The following is a 21,004-nucleotide window of genomic DNA, read 5'->3' on the forward strand; positions in this document are numbered from 1 at the left end:
TCCTATACAAATGTGTGTTTTGACTTTGTGGGAGTTTCATTAACATACATAATGTGGTTCTTAATCAAAGAACCATTAAGGCTGGAAAAGTGAGGTGTCCCAGTACTTTTGCCCAAATAGTAAATGTGTGTTGTATGGGATTTGATAAAAATGTCCATGTGTGGACAATGTGAAACAAGATGTTACAGGCCGTGATGTGACCACAATGTCCTTGCCTAGTCTTTCTCTATTAAACTCATGACGTGATGTCACCATCTTTGGAAACGCCGTCATCACCGGCTGTAGTTTATCTTTTAGCATCTCGGCAGATAAAACACACAACACTTCAGCATGAAATCTGAAGACACCGTACAAGAACCTGTAGAGTCCAGGCTGCTGAACAACAACTCTAGTGATGTCATATGCTTGACTTTTCCCCAGTTTCAGACAATACTGCTCTTGTTTATGTGCCCGTGTACCTCACATAACTTCCCCATTCCCCTTTATTGACGTATATACATCAGGACGTGTGTTTTTTCTTCAGTGAAATGCAATATTGATGCACATCATCCACACTGGCCTGTGGGTTTCTAAAGTAGGAAAAGAAGAGAGCTATTAAAAATTAGTTCCAGTCAAGACTGCATCCATATCACACAGGAAAAACAAGCCCTAAAAAAAAGTAAAAAAAAAAAAATCCCAAAGCATTAATTTTTTTAATCAAAACAAATTAAATTCTCTTTTTTTACTTGAAATAAAAAAAATATATTTTTTTAAAAAACAGTGAGGTCTTGTTTTTTTCTGACGTCACACTTATGTTATGGAATAGATTTTGCCCTTTGACTTCAAAAATCGAAAATACAAAAACAAATAAATCAATAAATAAATTTTCCCAACATAAAAAGTAGCAAACACATACTTTTATTCGTATATATATATATATATATATATATATTAGTTATATTTTAAATTCCGTTTTAATAAATGATTATATAAAATGAACAGTAAAATGTATATGTATAAAAAATGATCTGAACTAATAAGATATTCTTAAATACTGTTATCAGGTCAATATTAGATGCATAATAGAATTTTATATGAATTTATTTTTATAAAGATTTTCTTTTCGTTTATACAGTAATGTTTTTTTGTTACTTCACATAAAAAACAGCGTTTATTTTAAGTGAATAATTATTTTCACAATAACCTTTATGTTTTACAATTTAACATAAAAAAAGCCTACAATTTTTATAAAGAAAAAAATCCTAAACATCTATTAGGAACGATAAATAAGATGTGCAAAATATAAAATCTGATCATTATAGCTATCGATTGGGTTTTTTTACGAGATTTTAATTCACGATGAATGCATACAATTTGTAAATATAAATCAAGAAATTGTAAATCAATTGACACAGAATTGAAGCGCGCGCTTATATACAGAAGTCAACAGATTTGTCTTTAATGAAGGAAGTCTTCATTCTTCTCCTTCAGATTATACTGAAGCTTCTCGTGCTTGCAACCCGTGTTTAATACTAAACAAACTCAGGTGCTGGAGGGCAGGAAGGAAATCTACCCCATGGCATCACATTCATCCAATTTGCCGATTTCTTTTTTTATTTAAAGAAGTGAAAACGACGACAGCTGTAAAGACCCCAAACTCAATCAGAACCTCATTCTATGAGACTTCAGCCAGGAGACAAGAGGCTTTTTTTCCTTCAGCATGAACATAAAAAAATATATATTTCTTATTTTTTCCCGACAATTCCAAGTACTGGGTTATGTGGTTATTTTGGGGGGTTAATGTCACTAAATAGCTATAAAATTTTATTTTTTAATGGTCGTAAATAATTCAGTTTGTTATTCATTATTTCAAAAATTCTATTTTTTCTTCTTCAAGTTCAATGTTCAGCTCCTACACATGTATGGAGAAAAAAAAGCCGAAAATAGATATAAATTAAATCTTGTCGAATCTGAAGATGGTTCATTTGTATATTCGTGTTTTTTTTTTTTGTCCTTGTCTGAATAATAGGCGTGTGTAAATGTGCAGAGGAGGTGCGGCCATGGGGGGGAAAAAGCCCCGGAAAAAAAAAGTTCCTCCCAAAGTAAAGTTGCGGTTAAATGGTGGTGTAGACGCGCTCATGGAGCAGCTGCAGTAATGCGACCTTCAGCAGCCTGAATCTGCAAAGGCGTCCTCATCATGTACTGGAAAGATGAGCAGACGCTGTGCCCCGGCGTGGAGGACTTCAAGTCGGGAACCGAGAGCAAAGTAAGTGTGAACAACCGCAGTGAAAAATCCGGATGATGCTTGAGCTGTTTCTCCTGGTCTGAGTGACTGTGGAGAAGTTTCGCTTTTACTTTTTTCAAGTTTCATTCCTTTTTTTTGTTTTGTTTTTTAATCCCAAATATTGGATTACCTCTTATTCCTCATTCAGCATTTTACGGAGATAAACACCACCAAAAGTCTCGAATGATAGACTTATTTAAGACTTTGGTTTGCACACACTTCTAAAGGACCTGAAGACACTTATTTATTTATGTATTTATTATTTTGACATTTTTGCAAATCGGTCAAATCCTTTCCAGGTTTTAGAAGGGAAACTAATTAACGCCTGGAGCCTGTTCTCTTCTCCCGACATCATCACCTTCAGCTGTGCTGCAGTCTGCTCGGCTTTGATTTCCACATGCAGTGGAACATCTAAAGCCTGGTGTTCCTCATGCTCGGGTTTTTTTAAAGTTGTTTTTAAATGTACAAGGCTTTATTTCTCATAATGTCAATTGAAAGCTGTTTGGCGAAAGAGTGCTGTTATTAATTCAAGAGCCTCGTGTGTGGGGGGGGTGATAATTTCAGGGGTGGTGGAGGTGAAGGTAGGATGGGGGGGTATTATCTTTTGCACCGTGCCCGTTGCCATGGTTATTAACGGGGCGGCCGCAGAGGTTAAAAGGGCGGCGGCTCGGAGCGCGCGACTCTCCGGTTGACGCGTCTGCACACTTGTGCTGGTCGTAATGCCGCAAAACTGCGAAGCGCACACACTCCTGCAGGAGGAAAACATTCTGGTAATTAAACTAACTAATTATTAAACTGACTAAACAAAATATTTGTGCTTTTTTAGAGCGATTTATTTAGGTCGCAAATATTATGCGTGTCTTTCAAAATACGCACAGCTGTTTTTGTTTGTGTTTATTTTTACCAATTTTTCTACTACATATTTTCATCTCTCCAGAGCTCAACTCAAGACATTTTGGAAGAAGTGTCGTGTCCGTCGTCTTCTGTCTCGTCGCCCACCGTGTCTTCTCCCCATGCCATGACTGAGAAAGCCATCTGCACGAGCTGCGGCATGGAAATAGTGGACAAATACCTGCTCAAGGTAAGGAGGAGCGCGCGCACACACACACACACACACACACACACACACACACACACACACACACACACACACACACACACACACACACACAAAAAATTATATTTTAATGTATTATATACAATCATTTATATTTTGGTCAGCTGTTACCACCAGGCTGTTTTTCACGTCTAAACAAAACGTTAAAAAATTTCCTTTATATATACACTTTTTTTTTTTTTTTTGTCTGAGAAATCATTAAAAAAAAAATTCTCAGACAAAAACCAAGTCGTGTGAACAATAAAAACCCCGATACATAATAATGTATTCAATCTTTAGATGAATATGAAATATTGAGAAGTTAAATATCACAAAATGAAAGCGTTAAGAATTAAATCAAGTCTCCATGAAAATTGATTAAATTCTACAAAAATAGTTCTAATATACAGTCTACAATCTCCAGACTTGCGTCCAGTTTTATTATTGTTCTTCTTCTTCTTCTTCTTATTATTATTATTATTATTGTCTTTAGAACCCTGGTGTTTGGTGTGCTAATGAACACTAGCTTAATTAGCTCAACTCGTCAATTGTGGCTCGTGGCTGTATTTGGATTGCGTTTGGCGCGTGCGCGCGTCAGTGTGTGTTTTTATGGAGAATAAAAGGTGTGTTTTTATACAGAGTATAAAAGGTGTGTGTGTGTGTGTGTGTGTGTGAGAGGGTTTGGATGTAAAATGATTTGCTCAAGATTTTTTTTTGTTTGGCTTTTGGTGCTTGCAGGTAAACGACATGTGCTGGCACGTGCGCTGTCTGTCGTGCAGCGTGTGCCAGACGTCTCTCGGACGCCACATCAGCTGCTACATCAAAGAGAAAGAGATTTTCTGTAAACTCGATTATTTCAGGTAAAACTGAGCCTCATTTATTAAAATCCCGCTCATTGGGTATTCATTTTTTTATTATTATTTTTTTGGCGTCAGTATTTCAAAAAGAAGAAAAGAGAAATCCCTGGTTGCTCGTCGTTGTTGGACTGTTCTTCGAAGTTAGTATTTTATTTTTAGAGTTGGACTAAATAATACTTATGAAGCACTCAGTAATTATGAAGTACTGATTTATCACCAGATCAGTAATCACTTTTACACACGGATCTTCTCACCACTGCTCACTCAGAACTCACTGTTAATAAAGATGAATATTAATAGGTTTTACTGTTACTCAGTTGCTGATTTGATCTTTTCCACTTCCTGCTTTTTTCTGCTGTAAAACACCACGTGCATCATAAATTCTAATTAAAAATGGTTGCTTCATATGTGACTTTAAATCACAATATTTTCTATAGAAATCTCACATTTGCATCTTCTGGGTTCAATAATTTATATTTAGAGGCCTGTTCTATCATGTCATGTTTTCTTTTACCTCATATGGTCAAGGCTTTTTTTGTATTAAAATATTATTAAATATTGCATTTCATATTCTATAATATATAAAGGCATATAAACTCTGGGTTCTCGTTGCAGATGTTCTCATCCTAATTAAGTTTTATTTAGCACTTTCAACAATGGACATTGTCCTGAAGCAGCTTCACAGAAATAGAAATGTAATATGTATTAATCAGACCGGTCATTTTTTTTTTTTTTTTTCTATCCCTAATGATTGATGGTGGTCAGAGGGAAACTCATCCTCAGCTCATTATAGTTCCATCATTATTGCATCTTCATTCCTTTTAAATGTCGACATGCACTGAAATGTTTTTTTTTTTTTTTTTTTTTGTGGCACACAAACAAGATCATGTGTCGTTTCTCCAAATGATTCCTGCTGCTTGAGCTTTATTTGGGTATGAGGCGATTAAATGTTCCTTCTTTATCCCTCGATTTATTTCTAATCTGTTGATTTAATGAGGTTTTAACTGCTGGTGGATCTCATGATGATGATGATTTTGACTAAATTAAAATAAAATTGTGGTGTGGTTGTTTTTCAGTAACTCTTCTGGGGAAAAAAAATCTAGCATTGAAAAATAAAGTAAATACATAAATGTGGTGTTTCAGATTAGTTGTTGGAATAAAATGAATTTAACTGTGAGGTCGTTCATCTGTTCACATCAGTGTTCTGTATTCAGCCTCCTTCATTTTTAAAATTTTTTATGTATTTTTTCAGGAAATATGGGACCCGCTGCGCTCACTGCGGCAGGAACATCCACTCCAACGACTGGGTTCGCCGAGCCAAAGGGAACACCTACCACCTGGCCTGCTTCGCCTGCTTCTCCTGCAAGCGGCAGCTGTCTACAGGAGAGGAGTTTGCTCTGGTAGACGAGAGAGTGCTTTGCCGTGTGCACTACGACCGCATGCTGGACAACCTGAAACGTGCCATGGAGAACGGTTAGACCTTCTCGCTCACACTCGCTGATTTAATCTGATCGTATCCAGTAGACCACACAATGGTCATATGAGTTCTGTAGGACCTAAACTTTTTCTCCAGTAGAACAAGATGTTCAAGTCCTGTGTGGTTTGGAACATCTTTAATGGCTGGTTTAAAGGATCTGAATAGATGTTTATGAAACACAGAGGAACAGGATTACTGATGACTTCATAGCTTCCCAGATTCACATTTCAGATATTTTTATCACTTTTTTCCTCTAACATTATTTTAACAATATAAAAGCAACAATTGACTTTTAGAAACCAGGGATGAATTCAAGCACCTGAAATGATTGTTGCAGTTTGATAAATAGTACAGAATTAAATTCTCAATTTGAGTAGTATCTCTTACATTAGACGAAATCTGTTGAATTTGAGTTCCTGGTGGTGAACTGCTTTTGCCCTGAGGCTTCTTAAATCTTGTATGTTTTATTTTTCAACAAAAAGCTATGGTTGATATGAACATAAACTCTCTTAATGTTGGTTCATTCCAAATTGCTGAACTTCAGCCAAACCTTTTGCAGATTAAATATTCTTTAAGAAACTTCTGTGATGGAATTAAATGACCATGAGATCCACAAGGTTACTGTGGAGGGTTAAACTCGAGATCCATGCAGATGGATTTGATCTGTGATATAAAATTTGCTACAACTTTTAGTTGAACTTTTGTAATAAACGGCATGTTTCTGTTTGGGAAAGTTTGCATTTGATGGTCAGGAAATTGTTATATTTGATCTGAATCCTTGAAGCTCTGATGCGTAATGACTCAATCCACCTTCCGAATGCGACGTAAAGAACTGGCACAAGGAATTTATTTGTGGTCACACAAGCTGAGTTTGAGGTACAATATGTAAATTACGAAAGAAAAAATATATATACAGACTGTGTGATCAGGATGGCTTGCAGTATTTAGATCTTTTTATACATGTTCAGTGAGAAATAGTGCGTAGAAATGGTGGCAGTGTAATAAATAATACATGGAAAAAAATATATACTTTGCACATTTGTTTTTTGCACATGCATTTAAATACCGATGAGAGTTGTGTGTTGTAGTTCTGGTGCTCTGAAGCAAGAAGAATTGGAGAAATATATAGAGAAGCAAATTACATCATAATTTCAAGGGAAAATGATTGAAAATTTAAAATGACAAAAGATGGAAACATGAAACAAACATGAACTGTGATAATGGAGAGGAATAATTCAAGTCTTGTGTATTTTCTTCCTGAAAAGTTTTTACAATAGTTTTCTTAAAGTTTGAAAGTTATTTTGAATCGATGGCTTGTTTTTATATATATATATATATATATATATATATATATATATATATATATATAAAATTTTTTTTTTTCAAATAAGTGTATATTGAGGTTTGTTTAAATATTGTGAAATCTAAACTTTTTTTTTCCTGCCCTGTACTTTTCAAATATCACTTTTTTTTATTTTATTTTTTATAGCCTATTTGTTGCCTTAAGTCATTTAACACTGATTTCACACTTCCATCCAGGAAAAGGAGTGAATGTAGAAGGAGCTGTACCTTCAGAACAGGAAGTGAACCAGCCCAAGCCTGCGAAGAGAGCGAGGACGAGCTTCACAGCCGACCAGCTGCAGGTTCGAGCTCATGTTCTGTAAACTCGAATTGCTTAAAATAGTGTTTTAGGATTCAGTGAGTTTGGTGGATATTTTATATATAATTTAATTGCACTGAATTTCTTCTTTGTTATTCTAAAACTTTAGTTTTATTTGAAATAAATGTCAGTGTTGCAAAACAAAATATCGTACATTCATTCTGTCATTATGTTCTAAGCATTTGTGTGTGTGTGTGTGTGTGTGTGTGTGTGTGTATGTATGTATGTATGTGTGTATAGGTAATGCAGGCTCAGTTTGCTCAGGACAACAACCCAGACGCCCAGACGCTGCAGAAACTGGCTGAGAGAACCGGCCTCAGCCGCCGAGTTATTCAGGTACACGGATACAATTTTGGTTAAAAATAAATACTAACAAGGCTTCATTTTATGATGAGTCGTGTTTATTTCTGCCAGTTTCTCCTAATATTTTCTTTCTTCATGTTAGAATTAATAGAAATCAAAAAGGTAATTTTGTCTGATGCTACAATTTACATACATAAAAATAAAAACAACCTTTATTGACCAATTGGAATAATCTGTCTGAATAAGTTTGGTATTTAAAGTTTTTTATAATATTTAAAAACACACTATAATATAATACTTATATATTACACTTGTTTTAATATGTACTATGGGTTAAATGAATATTTATGGATGTGTATTGTTTGTGTATGAAGGTCATATTTGGAGATTTTGTTTTCCATGCTTCAGTAATCAATAAGCAGGAAATTCTGTCTGCTTTTGATTCGTACCTTGTGCTTACGTTGTTTCTGTACATTTCTGACATTTTACATAAATGTGAATACATAATGCAATCCATCTCATTCCTCCGCATGTTTGTGGTTTCCTCAGGTCTGGTTTCAGAACTGCCGAGCTCGTCATAAGAAGCATGTGAGTCCGAATCACTCGTCCACGGCTCCGGTGTCATCCCTGCAGCCGGGCAGACTTTCCCCACCTCTGATGGAGGAGCTGCAGTACACTGCGTTCACTCCGGTCGACACGCCCATGCTCACCACTCTGCACTCGTACATGGACGGTCAGTTCAACCCTGGTGTGTGTGAGGGTTTTTTTTTTTTTATATAATGTTCCATCCGTAGTCATGAGGTATAAAACATGGAGGAAAAAAATTCCCAGTTTGCTCATTTAAATTCATTCTTAATTTCCTTTACTGTCCAATGTTCTGAAACCAAGCTGCTTTTATTGCTTTCACACACTGACCTCACTCTTCTTCTTTATTTTGATTAGAACTGCTAAGATTTTTTTGGACATCTGACTTCAACATATGTTTTTTACATTTAGAATGCTCTTATAATAACCTCCCGTTCTTCCAGTAAGATGTTCCACTAGATTTTTAATATGTGGTGATTTAAGATTCATCCTAAAGGTGTTTAATAGGGTTGGAGCTCTAGAACAGGAGATCTTGCACACTTTCAAACCATGTAAAGCAGATCTTTATGGAGCTGACTTTGTGCACATGAGCAATGTCATGCTGGAATGAGCTTTGATCTAGTGAAGGGAAAATGTCATGCTCCAGCATCCAGAGACACCCTGGACAGTTGTGTGCCTCCAAATTAGCAGTTTGAGAACCACATATGACCTGGAAAAGTCAAGTGTGCCAATACTTTTGCCCATGTTATGCTGTGAAAATTGCATTAGTATTGATTATTAAGTTTGTAGAATTATGTTAGGAACTGGCCAACTTGAAACAAATGGGTTTATTCTTATAGCTACTGTGATTTTTCAATGTTTTTTTATATTTAAATAATGCACTTCAAAATAGATTTTTTAAAATTGTATTTAGAATATAAAATAATACATTAAATATGCTTGTTAATGTTGTAAAAAACATTTTAGTGATTCAGTTTGTAAAAGTTATTTTTCTATTGGTATTGTTTTAGGCACCATTTTGAAATCTTGCTTTATATTATACATATTAGGCTTTCAGTCCATCACATATCAGTATCAATCAGTTTATCCCTAATGAGCGAGTCAGTGGTGACGATGGCAAAGAGAAAAACTTAGAGACTTCATGAAGAAACCTTAAAAGGTCACAAAATTGAACCCATGTTCAGTCATTACAGCTCCATCATTGTATCACTCTTCTCCACCCACTCCACCCTGCCTGCACTCTTTTCTACACTTCTCTAACACACACTCCATTACTTTACACTGTTGACCCCAGGTACCTGAACTTCTCCACCTCTTCTCCCTGCAACCACACCACTCCACTGCCCCCCCTGTCATTCACACACATGTACTCTGTCTTATTCCTACTGACTGTCATTCCCCTTCTCTCCAGCGCATATCTCCACCTCTCCAGGCTCTTAACCTGCTCCCTACTGTCACCACAAATCACAATATCATTCACAAATCTCCTAGTCCATTGAGACTCCTGTCTGACCTCGTCCTTCAACCTGTCCATCACCACTGCAAACAGGAAAGGGCTCAGAGCCGATCCCTGATGCAGTCCAACCTCCACCTTGAACCAGCCTGTCATTCCTACTGCACACTTCTCTCACACTGTCTTCATACATGTCCTGCACCACCCTCACACCTTCTTCGACACACCAGACTTCCTCATACAATACCACAACTCCTCTCTCCACCCTGTCGTACGCTTTCTCCAAATCCACACACAATGCAACTTCTTCTGTCCTTCTCTAAACTTCTCCATCAACATTCTCAAAGCAAATAATGTGTCTGTGGTGCTCTCACTTGGCGTGAAATCATCCTGCTGCTAACAGATGGTCACCTCTTCTCTCAGCCTGGCTTCCACTACTCTTTCCCATAACTTTGTGGTCTGACTGATCAACTTTATTCCCCTGTAGTTCCTGCAGGTCTGCACATCTCCCTTAATCTTAAAGATCAATACCAGCACACTCCTTCTCCATTCTTCAGGCATTTTCTCACCTTCCAAAGCAACTGTAGCAAACCTTTTTTTTTTAAGTCAGTTCTCTGTAAATCTTATAATTGTTCTTCCTTTACCCACTTCATGATGTTTTAACGTATGCTTATGTCTATTTCCTCCCTCCAGTCCAGTCTCCGTCGCTGGTGTTCCAGCCTCTTTTGCCCCACTCGATGACACAGCTGCCAATCAGCCATGCCTGAAAGAAACCCCGCCCACTTCACTCTCTCAACCAATCAGGTCAGAATCTAGAGGAAAGCATGAGGAACTTTATCATCACTCTGTTCGAACCGTGTCTTGCACCACGAACCCCCATAACTCTGTTCATGAGCGTTTACTGAAGGATGGTCCAAGAAAACAAAGCTTTTCGATGTTCTTTGTGAACAGCTGAAGTTTTTTGTTTGTTTGTTTAATATATAAATATCTATATAACGGTTGAATTCAATCACCTTTAATTTATTTGTTGTATGTGACTGAGCACTTTGTTTTGAAATAAATTTATGATGGAAGTCTTAGTTCCTGGTTTTTGTCGATGTACAGCTGCTTTTTTTTTTTTGTGTGTGTGGATGAATTTTGGTGTTTGGAAGCTGAACAAAATGCCAATAAAATGTTCAATGCTACTGGAGATTTGAGTAACTGCATTCATTGTGCACACAAAATGTTTGGATGCTTTCCTAAGCAAGCCAATTTTTTTTTTTCTCCTTGAAACCCACAGATCCTGTGAAAAGTGTGGAAACGAGTATATGAGTTCTCGATTGGTCTAAATTTTTTTATTTTTTTTAAACTTACTGCTGTGGCGTCTCGTATTTAGCCATCGAGGAAAAATACCATTTTGATTAATTAAAGAGAAAAACAACACTGATTTGTGAAGCAGGATTTAAATGTCTATAGAGATGTGGAAATTTCACAATACAGAAATGTTTGGTTTAAAACTGCCACGTTAAAATTTGTCAAGTTTATTTCTATAGCGCTTTTCACAACAGACATTGTCTCAAAGCAGCTTTACAGAAATCAACATCAAGGTGATCATCACAGATCCAGCATCAGTAGAACCATTTTATAGATTGGACATTTCAACCTAAGGAAAGACGGATTAAATGTGAGATTGGAAATATTGTACACGTTATGGCATTGAACAGATTTGGTACTGTGAGATTTTATAAATGACTTTGTGCAATTTAATGACTAGTGGAAAAAAAATAATAAAAATGGATGAACACCAATCACATGGAACAAAGAACTATACAACATACGCTTTATTACTTTTCCTTCTTCTAAGGTCTCATGTTATTCCCGAATCATCATCTACATCTTGTAACTGGAAATACCATAGTTGGGGGAAAAATAATTTTTCTCCAATAATTTCCTGCTTATTTACTATTAATGTCCTGACAATTTTTCATGTTTTCCTAACCATTTCAGAGTTGTATTAAACCATGAAGGAAATGTGGGTAATCTCTAAAGCTGTGTCCCAAATTGCTCACAATGCACTACATTCTCAAATTATATCCAGAAACTGATTCCTGAAACTGCATTTAACAAAAATGCACTTGGATCAGTGGGAAGAACACTGAACCGAGGAATCTGGAGTTTGCAGAAAAAACCAGTGTGTTTGCGCAGATGGTTTGTTAATCGCCATTTCAATCAAACAGCATCTGTGGAAGTGGGCGGGGCTTGGTCAAATCGACTGATCGAATGCTAGCAAGTTTGAAGAGCTCACTTTTAGCTGCTGAAAACGATTAGCTCTGGATGAATGACTGAGTTGCATCGTAATCTTCTGAAGCAAATTCTTATCCCTCACTAAATTGCTGTTGTGTGAGGGTTGTGTGAGGATTGTGTGTGTATGTGTGTGTGTGTGTGTGAGCGCGTGTTTGGTCTTGTAGCAGTAGTGTGTAGTCGTAGTGTTTATACAGCACACGTACCAAATTGCACGCCTCTGTTCAGATATTAGCAGGTGCCAATTAGTGGTTTGAGGCTGATGACAGATTTGGTCTGAACCTGAATGATCAAGTCTAAAAGATACAGTGTGGAAAGATGATCTGCAGGAGGCGTCTGTACACCCTGAGAGTGTTCTTTTCAAGACTGTTGCTGTTTCAGCCCATGGCTTCTCGTGGATTCACCTGTTGTGCTTTTCTGCTCTTTTTGAGTGATGGACCATGTTTTGATGGTGATTATTTCAATTAAATCTTTATTTCTATAACCCCAGGGGCGAATGTAGAAAATTATTCATGGGGTGGCAAAGAGGTGGCAGGAGAATTATGAGGGGTGGCAACACTAAAGCATCCTTGCATGGTTCTTGTGGATTTAAGGAGTGATTTACTTATTCAGTGTACACACTGGGGCACATTTTTATATTGGTCCATAGAAATGTAATAAAGACTGACTTCACCTGAACCGGACATCTGAAATGTAAAGACATAAACCAAAACCAGTAGTAAACATGACCAACAATATAGATTTTATATACAAAGCCTCTGTGTGTCAATACTGGTTTACTTGAGTCAAAAACACAACAAATACACAGAAAAGGCTGGTTGCATTAAATGTGTTTGATTCAGTAAAACGAAACGATTCATAAGAGTCATTTGTTTGGACTACACTTTAATAGAAAGACGAGATTTCTTGCCATTATTTATGGGTATATGCTGCTGTTGGTTTTTTCTCATCACAATGAAAAAGTTGTAATTTGGTCGAGAAAACTGATAAATTCTGAATAAATTCTACATTTCTATTGTAAACATTGGGACACCGGATTGGATTGCTTTAGAGTGGCTCCCCTGTAGCTCCGCCCCTGTATACCACCTTCAACAACAGACATTGTCCCAAAGCAGCTTTACAGAAAACAGAAAAATAAATAATGCTTAAAAAAGTTTTCAGAAATTCCATGGCTTCCCTGCTCCGTCTGGTCCATCTGTTCTCCTCAGTCCTCTCAGCACCAGGATGTTTTTTTTCCACGTTTACGGTATTTCCATTTACAGGATGTTTTTTTTAGTTTGCACCACTATGGGTAAGAGTTTAGAAGACATTTTTGTGACACTAATAACACTGCAACAGACAAACTCCTTCATTTCTCTATGGTCCTGGTGAGCAGGAACTTGGCCCTGAACCTGCCTGGGTAAACGTTCCTTCCCTTTAAACGTGTGCTTGTTCTCCAAACAGTTACCGCAAAGATTTCTGGATGTGGCAGCATAAATGTTTTTCTTCACTCGAACTGCGAGACCCAAACCTGTTCCAGCATGATAATGGCCCTGTACACAAAGCCAGCACCATGAAGATCTGCTTCACCTCGTTTAGAGTGGAAGATCTCCCATCTTCAACCCTATTGAAGATCTTTGGGATGAATGTGAACGCTGACTGCACCCCAGGCTTCCTCACCTCACCTACATCATTACTTTTACTAACGCCCTAATGGCTGAATGCACACAAAATCTAGAAGAACATCTTTCCAGAAGGCTGGAGGTCCAAAAAGCAGCCAACAATCTTCTGCTCACAATTTTTACCCTCATGTTTTTCTTCACACACTGCAAGAATGTTATTAGAATATTAACTCGAATATATTATTTTACTCAAATGGAAAAAAACCTTTAATTAAATAAAAAATCACCTATATTTTGTTGCTTTGTGCTTTACTTGTATCAAGAGAGCACTTAAACCCCCTGTATGTGTGTGTGTGTGTGTGTGTGTGTGTGTGTGTGTGTGTGTGTGTGTGTGACGTTTTTTAACTCTGCATTTACTCATACTACCTATTATTGTTCTGAGTGTGTATTATTAGGGGCCAAACACTGCAGGTGAGCCCCCCCTGTTGTTCTTTTTCTTCTGGTTAGAGTGAAACACTGCCTGCTATAAAGTATATTTATAAATGAATTCATTCTGATGATGTAGCAAAAGACGTCTCTCAATTTATTCAGTGGAGGAGATTCCAATATACACCATGAGGTCAATACTATATACGTCAAAAACTGTTCCTCCTCCAAGTGGTCTGATCTTCACCAAATCTTCACAATGTCATTCCAAAAGTACGTCTAACAAAAGACAAAAACACTCTGGGTGAGCAAATTTAACACACAATCTTATCTTTTACAAACGTTTTGGGAAATGACAAAAAAAACCCATCTTCAGGACCTTCACCTGAGTCTACAGTGCATCCAGGAAATATCTACAGCACTTCACTTTCTCCACATTTTATGTTACAACCCAATTCAACATAAAAACTCGTAAATAAATATTCAGTCTTCATCACGACTCTCAAAATTGAGTTCAGGTGCATCATGTTTCCACTGATCATCCTTGAGATGTTTCTACAACGTCCACCTGTGGGAGATGTTTATATTCTGTATGAGGGCTGCAACAACTAATCAATAAAATCGATAATAATCGAATGCTGTTATTGATTAGTTATGGTGAAGGTGAGAGAACACATCTGGAACATCTGGACAGTACAGGGAGAAAGTGTGCATGAGTGAAGCACGAGAACTTTTTATATTAAACACAGAAACTGTAATGTGAAGTGGAGTTTGTGTGGGATGGAAGTACCGCAGTGACGCACGTGAAAAGAAGAAACATCAGCACGATGAGTAAAAACTGCAGAATCCTCAGCACATGAGAATGGTGTAGTTTGAAGGAGTGTTATTTTTTAAAGCGTGTTTGCTCGCTTCGTTTCCAATCGTGATTTACTGCGACCTGACTTTCAGCATTGATGATTTCAATGTTTGTATATTTAATTTAAGCATATATCATTTAATTATTAAACAAAATTAAACTGATTATATTTTCTTTACAACTGAACCAAACATCTGTATATTTTTTTTTTTCCTCAAAACAATATCATATTTTATATAGGGTTTTTTAAAAACATAATTGTCAACTTGCCATCTGCAAAATACAATACAAATGTTGATTTACACAAATTACTTCACCTTGCCTACTCAAAAGCTTTTTTTTTTATCAGAAAGAAACAAACCAGCATGAGTGAATTTGTTCGAAGGAGAAATCCCCCCCCCCCGTCTCCTCAACAAGCAGCACTATAAGATTTGAAATGTCAAAATGAAGATAGTTAAACTTTAACTTCATACATAAATACCATGAATTAGAGTTTTATATAGTTATAATAAGCAAAACATCAAATGTAAAATCAATTTTTTAATCTGATTAATTGGGGTGGGCGGGCAGGGTCGTCCGATTAACCGAATCCGAATAATCGTCATTTGGCGCCCAATCCTGAACCATTTTTCTGTTAAATGCTGGTAAAAAATTTCAGGGAATCTCAGTGATGCATTTACATATTAAGAAGCTTCATAAGTGCCTTGAGCCCCAATGTAACCTAAATGTTTTATGGCTGCACCACCTAGTGGTCAAGACATGTAACAGCTTTCATTTTTCTCTTATGCCATTCAAAGGTTTTTTATATGAAGTTTACTGATGTGAACGCAAACCTGTCCACCATCTTGGATCCTGTCGAGAACATTTTCTCAGATCTCCTCCTGCAAATGATGTACAGTCAACACCAAATGTCTTATACACTAGAGGTCGACAGATATGTTTTTTTTTTCTCTGGCCGAAAAACTCTCACTTTTATAAACGCTTCATAGCACACAACATTTTTTACACCGCTCTCACAAACTCCCAGTTTTCTCATAAACGTTTACATCTCTCTCCTATAATGCTGCTCCAATTTTCTCACAATTTAATAAAAAGAAATAAATACAAGGACATGGACATTTATATTCTAATGTTTTTTTTATTTGAAAGAAAAAAAATCACATTCCTGATTTTTTCTTGCAGTAAAAAAACAGATACAAATTCATCTTGTTCCTGTTCCAATAAATACATACATAAAAAATCATTTACAAAGTGTTGCACTTAAACCCTAAACCTCCAGAAACAAAGGAACCCAAATGGCTTTGACATCCTTGTAGAGACAATTTATTTCCCATTCATTTCCTGCTTATTTATTATTAATTTCATGCCAATCTTCCATATATTTCCTGTTAATTTCCCATTTATTTCCTGCATATTTCAGGAGTTGTTTTAAACCATGTGGATTGGACCATTGGGTGATCTCTAGGGCTGTGTCTCAAATTGCTCACAATGCACTTCATTCTCAAATTATAGGCTAAAAACCTTTTACAGGGTCCACGAATGTTCGGTTTTACTGACTAGAAATGAAACAATGAAAGAAATTCTCTAATTAAAGTAAAAAAAAAAAAAAAAGATGATTCAGGGCATCATTTGCTAAAAACAACAAAATCTACACCACAGCGCCGTCTGGTGGCCACCAGCTGAAACATCATCCAGACAGTAAGGCGCTAAACGGAGCTAGAAAATAGTTCTTCATGACTGCACTTCAGCTCTATTCAGAAACATCTGCATTTTCCTCAAATACTACTGAATTTAAACACTTCATTTTTATTCTATCAAGTTCTCATTCTTAGATTTTCTTAGTAAAATCTTCTCTCAGATCTAAAGACGTATGAAGTTACACTATATGGACAATTGATTGATTGCTATGTGCTTTTTTTAACATCTCATTCCACATTAAGTTCATATTTGCTGTCATAATAACCTTCTGGGAAGATGTTCCACTCGATTTGGGAGTGTGCTTTGAATTTTATACAATCTGTTCCCACAAACTTGGACGCACACAATTGTGTAGGACATCTCCGGATGCTGGAGGATGAAATTCTCCCTTCTTTTAAACTAGGAGACCCGAACGTGTTTCACCCTGACAATACTCCTGTGCACAAAGCCAGCTCCATGAAGATCTGCTTTAGATGGGTTGCAGTGGAAGATCTCCTGCTGTCCACCTCAGCTACATCACTATCTGACTTTACAACCTGAAGGAAATCTCACACAAACCTCCAGAAAAATTGTAGTGGAGCATCTTCCTAAAATATGTTTGATATTTTTTTTATTATAGCAGCAAATGGAGACTAAATGTGAAATGGGAATGTTCAAAAAACACATACCAATGTTACACTCAGGTGTCCACAAACTTTTGACCATGTCTTGAGATCATTCTGGATGTCACAGCAAGTCCCGTAAATGGTAGGATATGTTTGAATAAGGCAGTTGGACAGTACCTGTGTGTGTGTGTGTGTGTGTGTGTGTGTGTGTGTGTGTGTGTGTGTGTGCACCTTCAGTCTCCTCTGGTGGAAGTAAATGCTCCGTGTGTGTGTCTCAGTCTTAGTGCATCGGAGTGGAGTTACAGTACGGGACGGAGCAGAGCGGAGCAGCCGGCGTTGGAGGATGGAGTTACAGCATGCAGGAGGAGTAAAGCTAATTTCTGACGCTGCACTGATGCGCCGCTGCTCGAGATTTCCGAGGGCTCTGGTCCACGCTTCCCAGAATCCTGCGCAGACTGGGAGACATGAGGAAAGGCTTCGCTGGCGTGCCGTCGTTCCTCTCCAGATCCTCACCTGCATATATATACACGTTTATATATAATACAGACAAAGGGACACATATTCTAGCCATGTGTGCAGGTTGGAGGAACACATTTGTACCATGAAGATCTGCTTTACATGGGTTGGAAGTGTGTGGAAGATATTGAGGTGACTGTTGTAGAGCTTTAGAAGCCCATTGAAGACCTTTGGGATGAATGTGAACGCTGACTGTACCCCAGGCCTCCTCACTTTACCTACATCACTACCTGACTTTACTGTGGTTAACTGAATCTCCACAAATCTTAATAAAACCTAGTAAAACCTCAGGGACTCGATGAGGAATATCATTCTTCTGAAGATTGCATTGCAGGTGTAACACGACTGCAACACAGTGATGAATATGATAAGAGGGAATTCCTCATTACCTCCTGACCAAAGCTGAAATCACCTTCGGATTTTTTTGTTAAACAAACGAATAAATCTAATGAGAAATGTGGTGAAGGTTTTGCTTTTCAGTGTGCAACGTTTCCTGCATGTAGTGTTTTCTGGTTTACCATCAACTTACAGAAACACAGGAACAGCGTGTCCACACACATTGCATAGACGCTGAAGAAGCCATGTGCGATCAGGAATGAGCCAAACACAATTGTCTATCAGTGACACACACACACACACACACACACACACACACACACACACACACACACACACAGATGTTAACCTAATAGCAGCAACAACACAAAAAATACAAAAAATATGGCAGCTAACAGAATCTTTTCCTTACCATCAGAGGAACCCAGTAATTATTGAGGACTGGAACCTCATCCTGAACCACAGGGATCTTGTGTGTGAAGAAGAAGAAAGCTATAGCACCTGCAAGACCAACATACATATTAATGAGTGACTGAGCACAACACTTTACTGCCCCCTGCTGGTGTTAAATAAATCATAAATAGATATTATTTTATTGTGCACTTATACACCATCAAAGTGCTTCATCCAGGCCCTCGTTTATTAATAAAATGATGCAGTGTTGTTCTTTTCTCTTTCATTTTATTATTTCAGGTTGCAAATAAGTCATTACATTGAATATGATAAATATACCCAAACAAAACAACCAATCAACCAACAAACAAACAATCAAATAAATAAATGAATAAATCTGATCCACAGGAAAAGGTACAGAAAAACCTTAAAATGTATATAATAAGTAAACCGACAAACATACATAAAATATTCCTAAATGTCTACAATAAGCAAAGAATATAAATAACAAATAAACAAATAAATAAACTTTAAATTTACATGCAAAATAATTATTCAAATGATTAAAAACTGTAACAGATGTCTGAAGCCTCGTCCTGAGCGAGAGACAGCAGCCGACTTACCGACACTCGCCGTAATTAGTATTTTCCCTAAGAAGAGCAGGAAGTGTGTCATCCTGTCCAGCACTGTGACCCTGCGGCAGAGGATGAAGATGTTGACTGAGACGTGGCACACAGACAAACGTTTATGTTGTTATATAGGATGTTTTTACCTCACGACATTCCTCATTAATAAAAAAAAGGCTTCCCGAGCCGACGTGCAGAAACTCTTCCCATAGACTGCTATCTGGAGGAAACACAGAAAACGGTTACACACGTGTTTCATCGTGTGAAGATTAAGAGGTAATAATAAAAGACGTATTACCATAATGTATGCGTTCCGGTTCATGTAGCGAATAAAACGCTCCAGGCACCAAAAGCAGCATTTTAAACAGCAGAGCAGGAAGCGAGCAAAAGTGTTATGAGCTCCTAAACACACACACAAACACACACACACACACACACACACACACACACAAAACAAGATACAATAAAAACAGACTACACCGGAGCGCTGCTGATTTCTGGATTGTGATTGGTCAGAGGAGAAGGTGTTGATGACTTCTCTAAAGCAGCATCTCTGACGGCGAATCGCAGGATCATATTAATGGCATCGAACTAAAACATTCCGGTTTTCATGGAAAATACACAGTACGATATTTTACATGGATTCAGTGTGTCTGATGTGACATTGAAAAACGTGTGTAACTGTTTATTGGACTGTTGTTTATTTGACATTTATGAAAGGAAAATCCATTGTCAGTGCTTCAGACAGGGAGAGAGTGAAAGAGAGAGGGAAAAAGAGATACAGAAGGAAGGAGAGATAGAGAGATCCAGAAAGAGTGAGATAAACAAAAATACGGAAAGACAGAAAGTAAGACAGTGAGAGAGAGGGGGAGAGAGATATATATCAGAGAGAGATAAAGAGTAAAAGAGATAGAGAGACAAAAACATAGAGTTACAAAGAAAAAGAGAAAGGGAAAGAGAAAAATAGAGAAAAAGAGAGAGATAAAGACTAATAAAACACATGGAGAGATGGAGAGAAGGAGATATAAAGAGAAAAAAACAGAGAGAGTGATAGTGGTTGGACAAGGTGTTCCCTATTATAAAATAAAAGAAAGTGACTTGTTCCACAACATAAAATGTAACAATAAATGACAAAAAAAATCAAATGTCATCAATCAATTCACAAATCAAGTTCATCACACCACCCTGTCACTAACATATAACAGCGTGACATGGAGTGTTGATTGATCGGTTAATTGATTGATTAATTGATTGCAGGTTCTGCATTGTTCTGTAAACTTACCTTTAAGCTTGTGGTCCAGATATTCCAGTACAATCCGGACGAACTGAACGCAAGCCAGGATCAGCGAGCCGAAAGCGAGAGACCCTGTGTGATACCTGCAAGCATATAAGACACATGGAATTGGAAGCATCACGAGGCAGATTTCATTTTATCTCGTATCAGCGAGAAAATATATATTTTAATTGAACATTTTAATGCATTCAGTTAATGAGTTGCCCTTTGAAATGAAATAAAATAAAAGACTCCTTGAGAGCACCCCAACTAAAAGGGCCCTTCGGTGTTAGTAAAGTACCGTATAGCTCGTAAAAAAGAGAAGAAAACAGGGCAGGATGGGATATCTTCAGGTTTCCTCTTGGCCCAGTAGTAGGAAGCGAAGGCTCCGGCGAGCGTACACTGCCCCAGAGCCATGGTGAAATTAACCAGCCAGAGGAAGATGAGCAGATTGCACAGCTGCAGGATGATGATATAACGGTGATACACGCTCTCGCCCCCATAGAACGCAAAGAGACACTGAGCACCTGGACACTGCTTAGTGATGTTTGTCCTGTTAAATGTCTATCCATGAACAAAATGAGACGGGCAAGATATCTCAGTCAAAGTGACTTCTTGTCTATTACGAACAGTTTATATATTACATTTGTAATAAAATGTTATTATATCTATTTTAACAAACATTGAAAGTGAATTTAGA

General features: G+C 37.3%; 2 protein-coding genes across 5 annotated transcripts in view; one reads left to right on the forward strand and one right to left on the reverse strand.

The window, feature by feature from the left end:
* Positions 1 to 1,667: 1,667 nt before the first annotated feature.
* On the forward strand, positions 1,668 to 10,883 carry lhx8a (LIM homeobox 8a). Of its 4 annotated transcripts, XM_046875802.1 has the most exons (9): positions 1,668 to 1,899; positions 2,009 to 2,245; positions 3,201 to 3,344; positions 4,098 to 4,219; positions 5,469 to 5,689; positions 7,233 to 7,336; positions 7,594 to 7,689; positions 8,206 to 8,404; positions 10,388 to 10,883. In XM_046875802.1, exons 2-9 carry the CDS (start codon positions 2,177 to 2,179, stop codon positions 10,459 to 10,461), a joined length of 1,029 nt encoding a protein of 342 aa, XP_046731758.1. In that variant the 5' UTR covers positions 1,668 to 1,899; positions 2,009 to 2,176; the 3' UTR covers positions 10,462 to 10,883. The 4 variants fall into 4 exon arrangements, with proteins under 4 accessions (XP_046731758.1, XP_046731757.1, XP_046731759.1 ...); XM_046875801.1 differs by having other exon boundaries at positions 1,668 to 2,245; XM_046875803.1 differs by having other exon boundaries at positions 1,673 to 2,245; positions 8,206 to 8,389.
* Positions 10,884 to 15,975: 5,092 nt separating this feature from the next.
* Positions 15,976 to 21,004, reverse strand: part of slc44a5a (solute carrier family 44 member 5a) — a 40,209-nt gene continuing 35,180 nt past the window's right edge. Inside the window, 9 exon segments of the mRNA XM_046876712.1 lie at positions 15,976 to 17,599; positions 17,602 to 17,673; positions 18,206 to 18,290; positions 18,425 to 18,513; positions 19,029 to 19,099; positions 19,178 to 19,251; positions 19,330 to 19,433; positions 20,314 to 20,408; positions 20,606 to 20,868. Coding sequence (XP_046732668.1) covers positions 17,460 to 17,599; positions 17,602 to 17,673; positions 18,206 to 18,290; positions 18,425 to 18,513; positions 19,029 to 19,099; positions 19,178 to 19,251; positions 19,330 to 19,433; positions 20,314 to 20,408; positions 20,606 to 20,868 — 993 coding nt within the window. The 3' untranslated portion in view covers positions 15,976 to 17,459.

Source organism: Silurus meridionalis, chromosome 20 (genome assembly GCF_014805685.1).
Source record: "Silurus meridionalis isolate SWU-2019-XX chromosome 20, ASM1480568v1, whole genome shotgun sequence".
Classification (NCBI taxonomy): Eukaryota; Metazoa; Chordata; class Actinopteri; order Siluriformes; family Siluridae; genus Silurus; species Silurus meridionalis.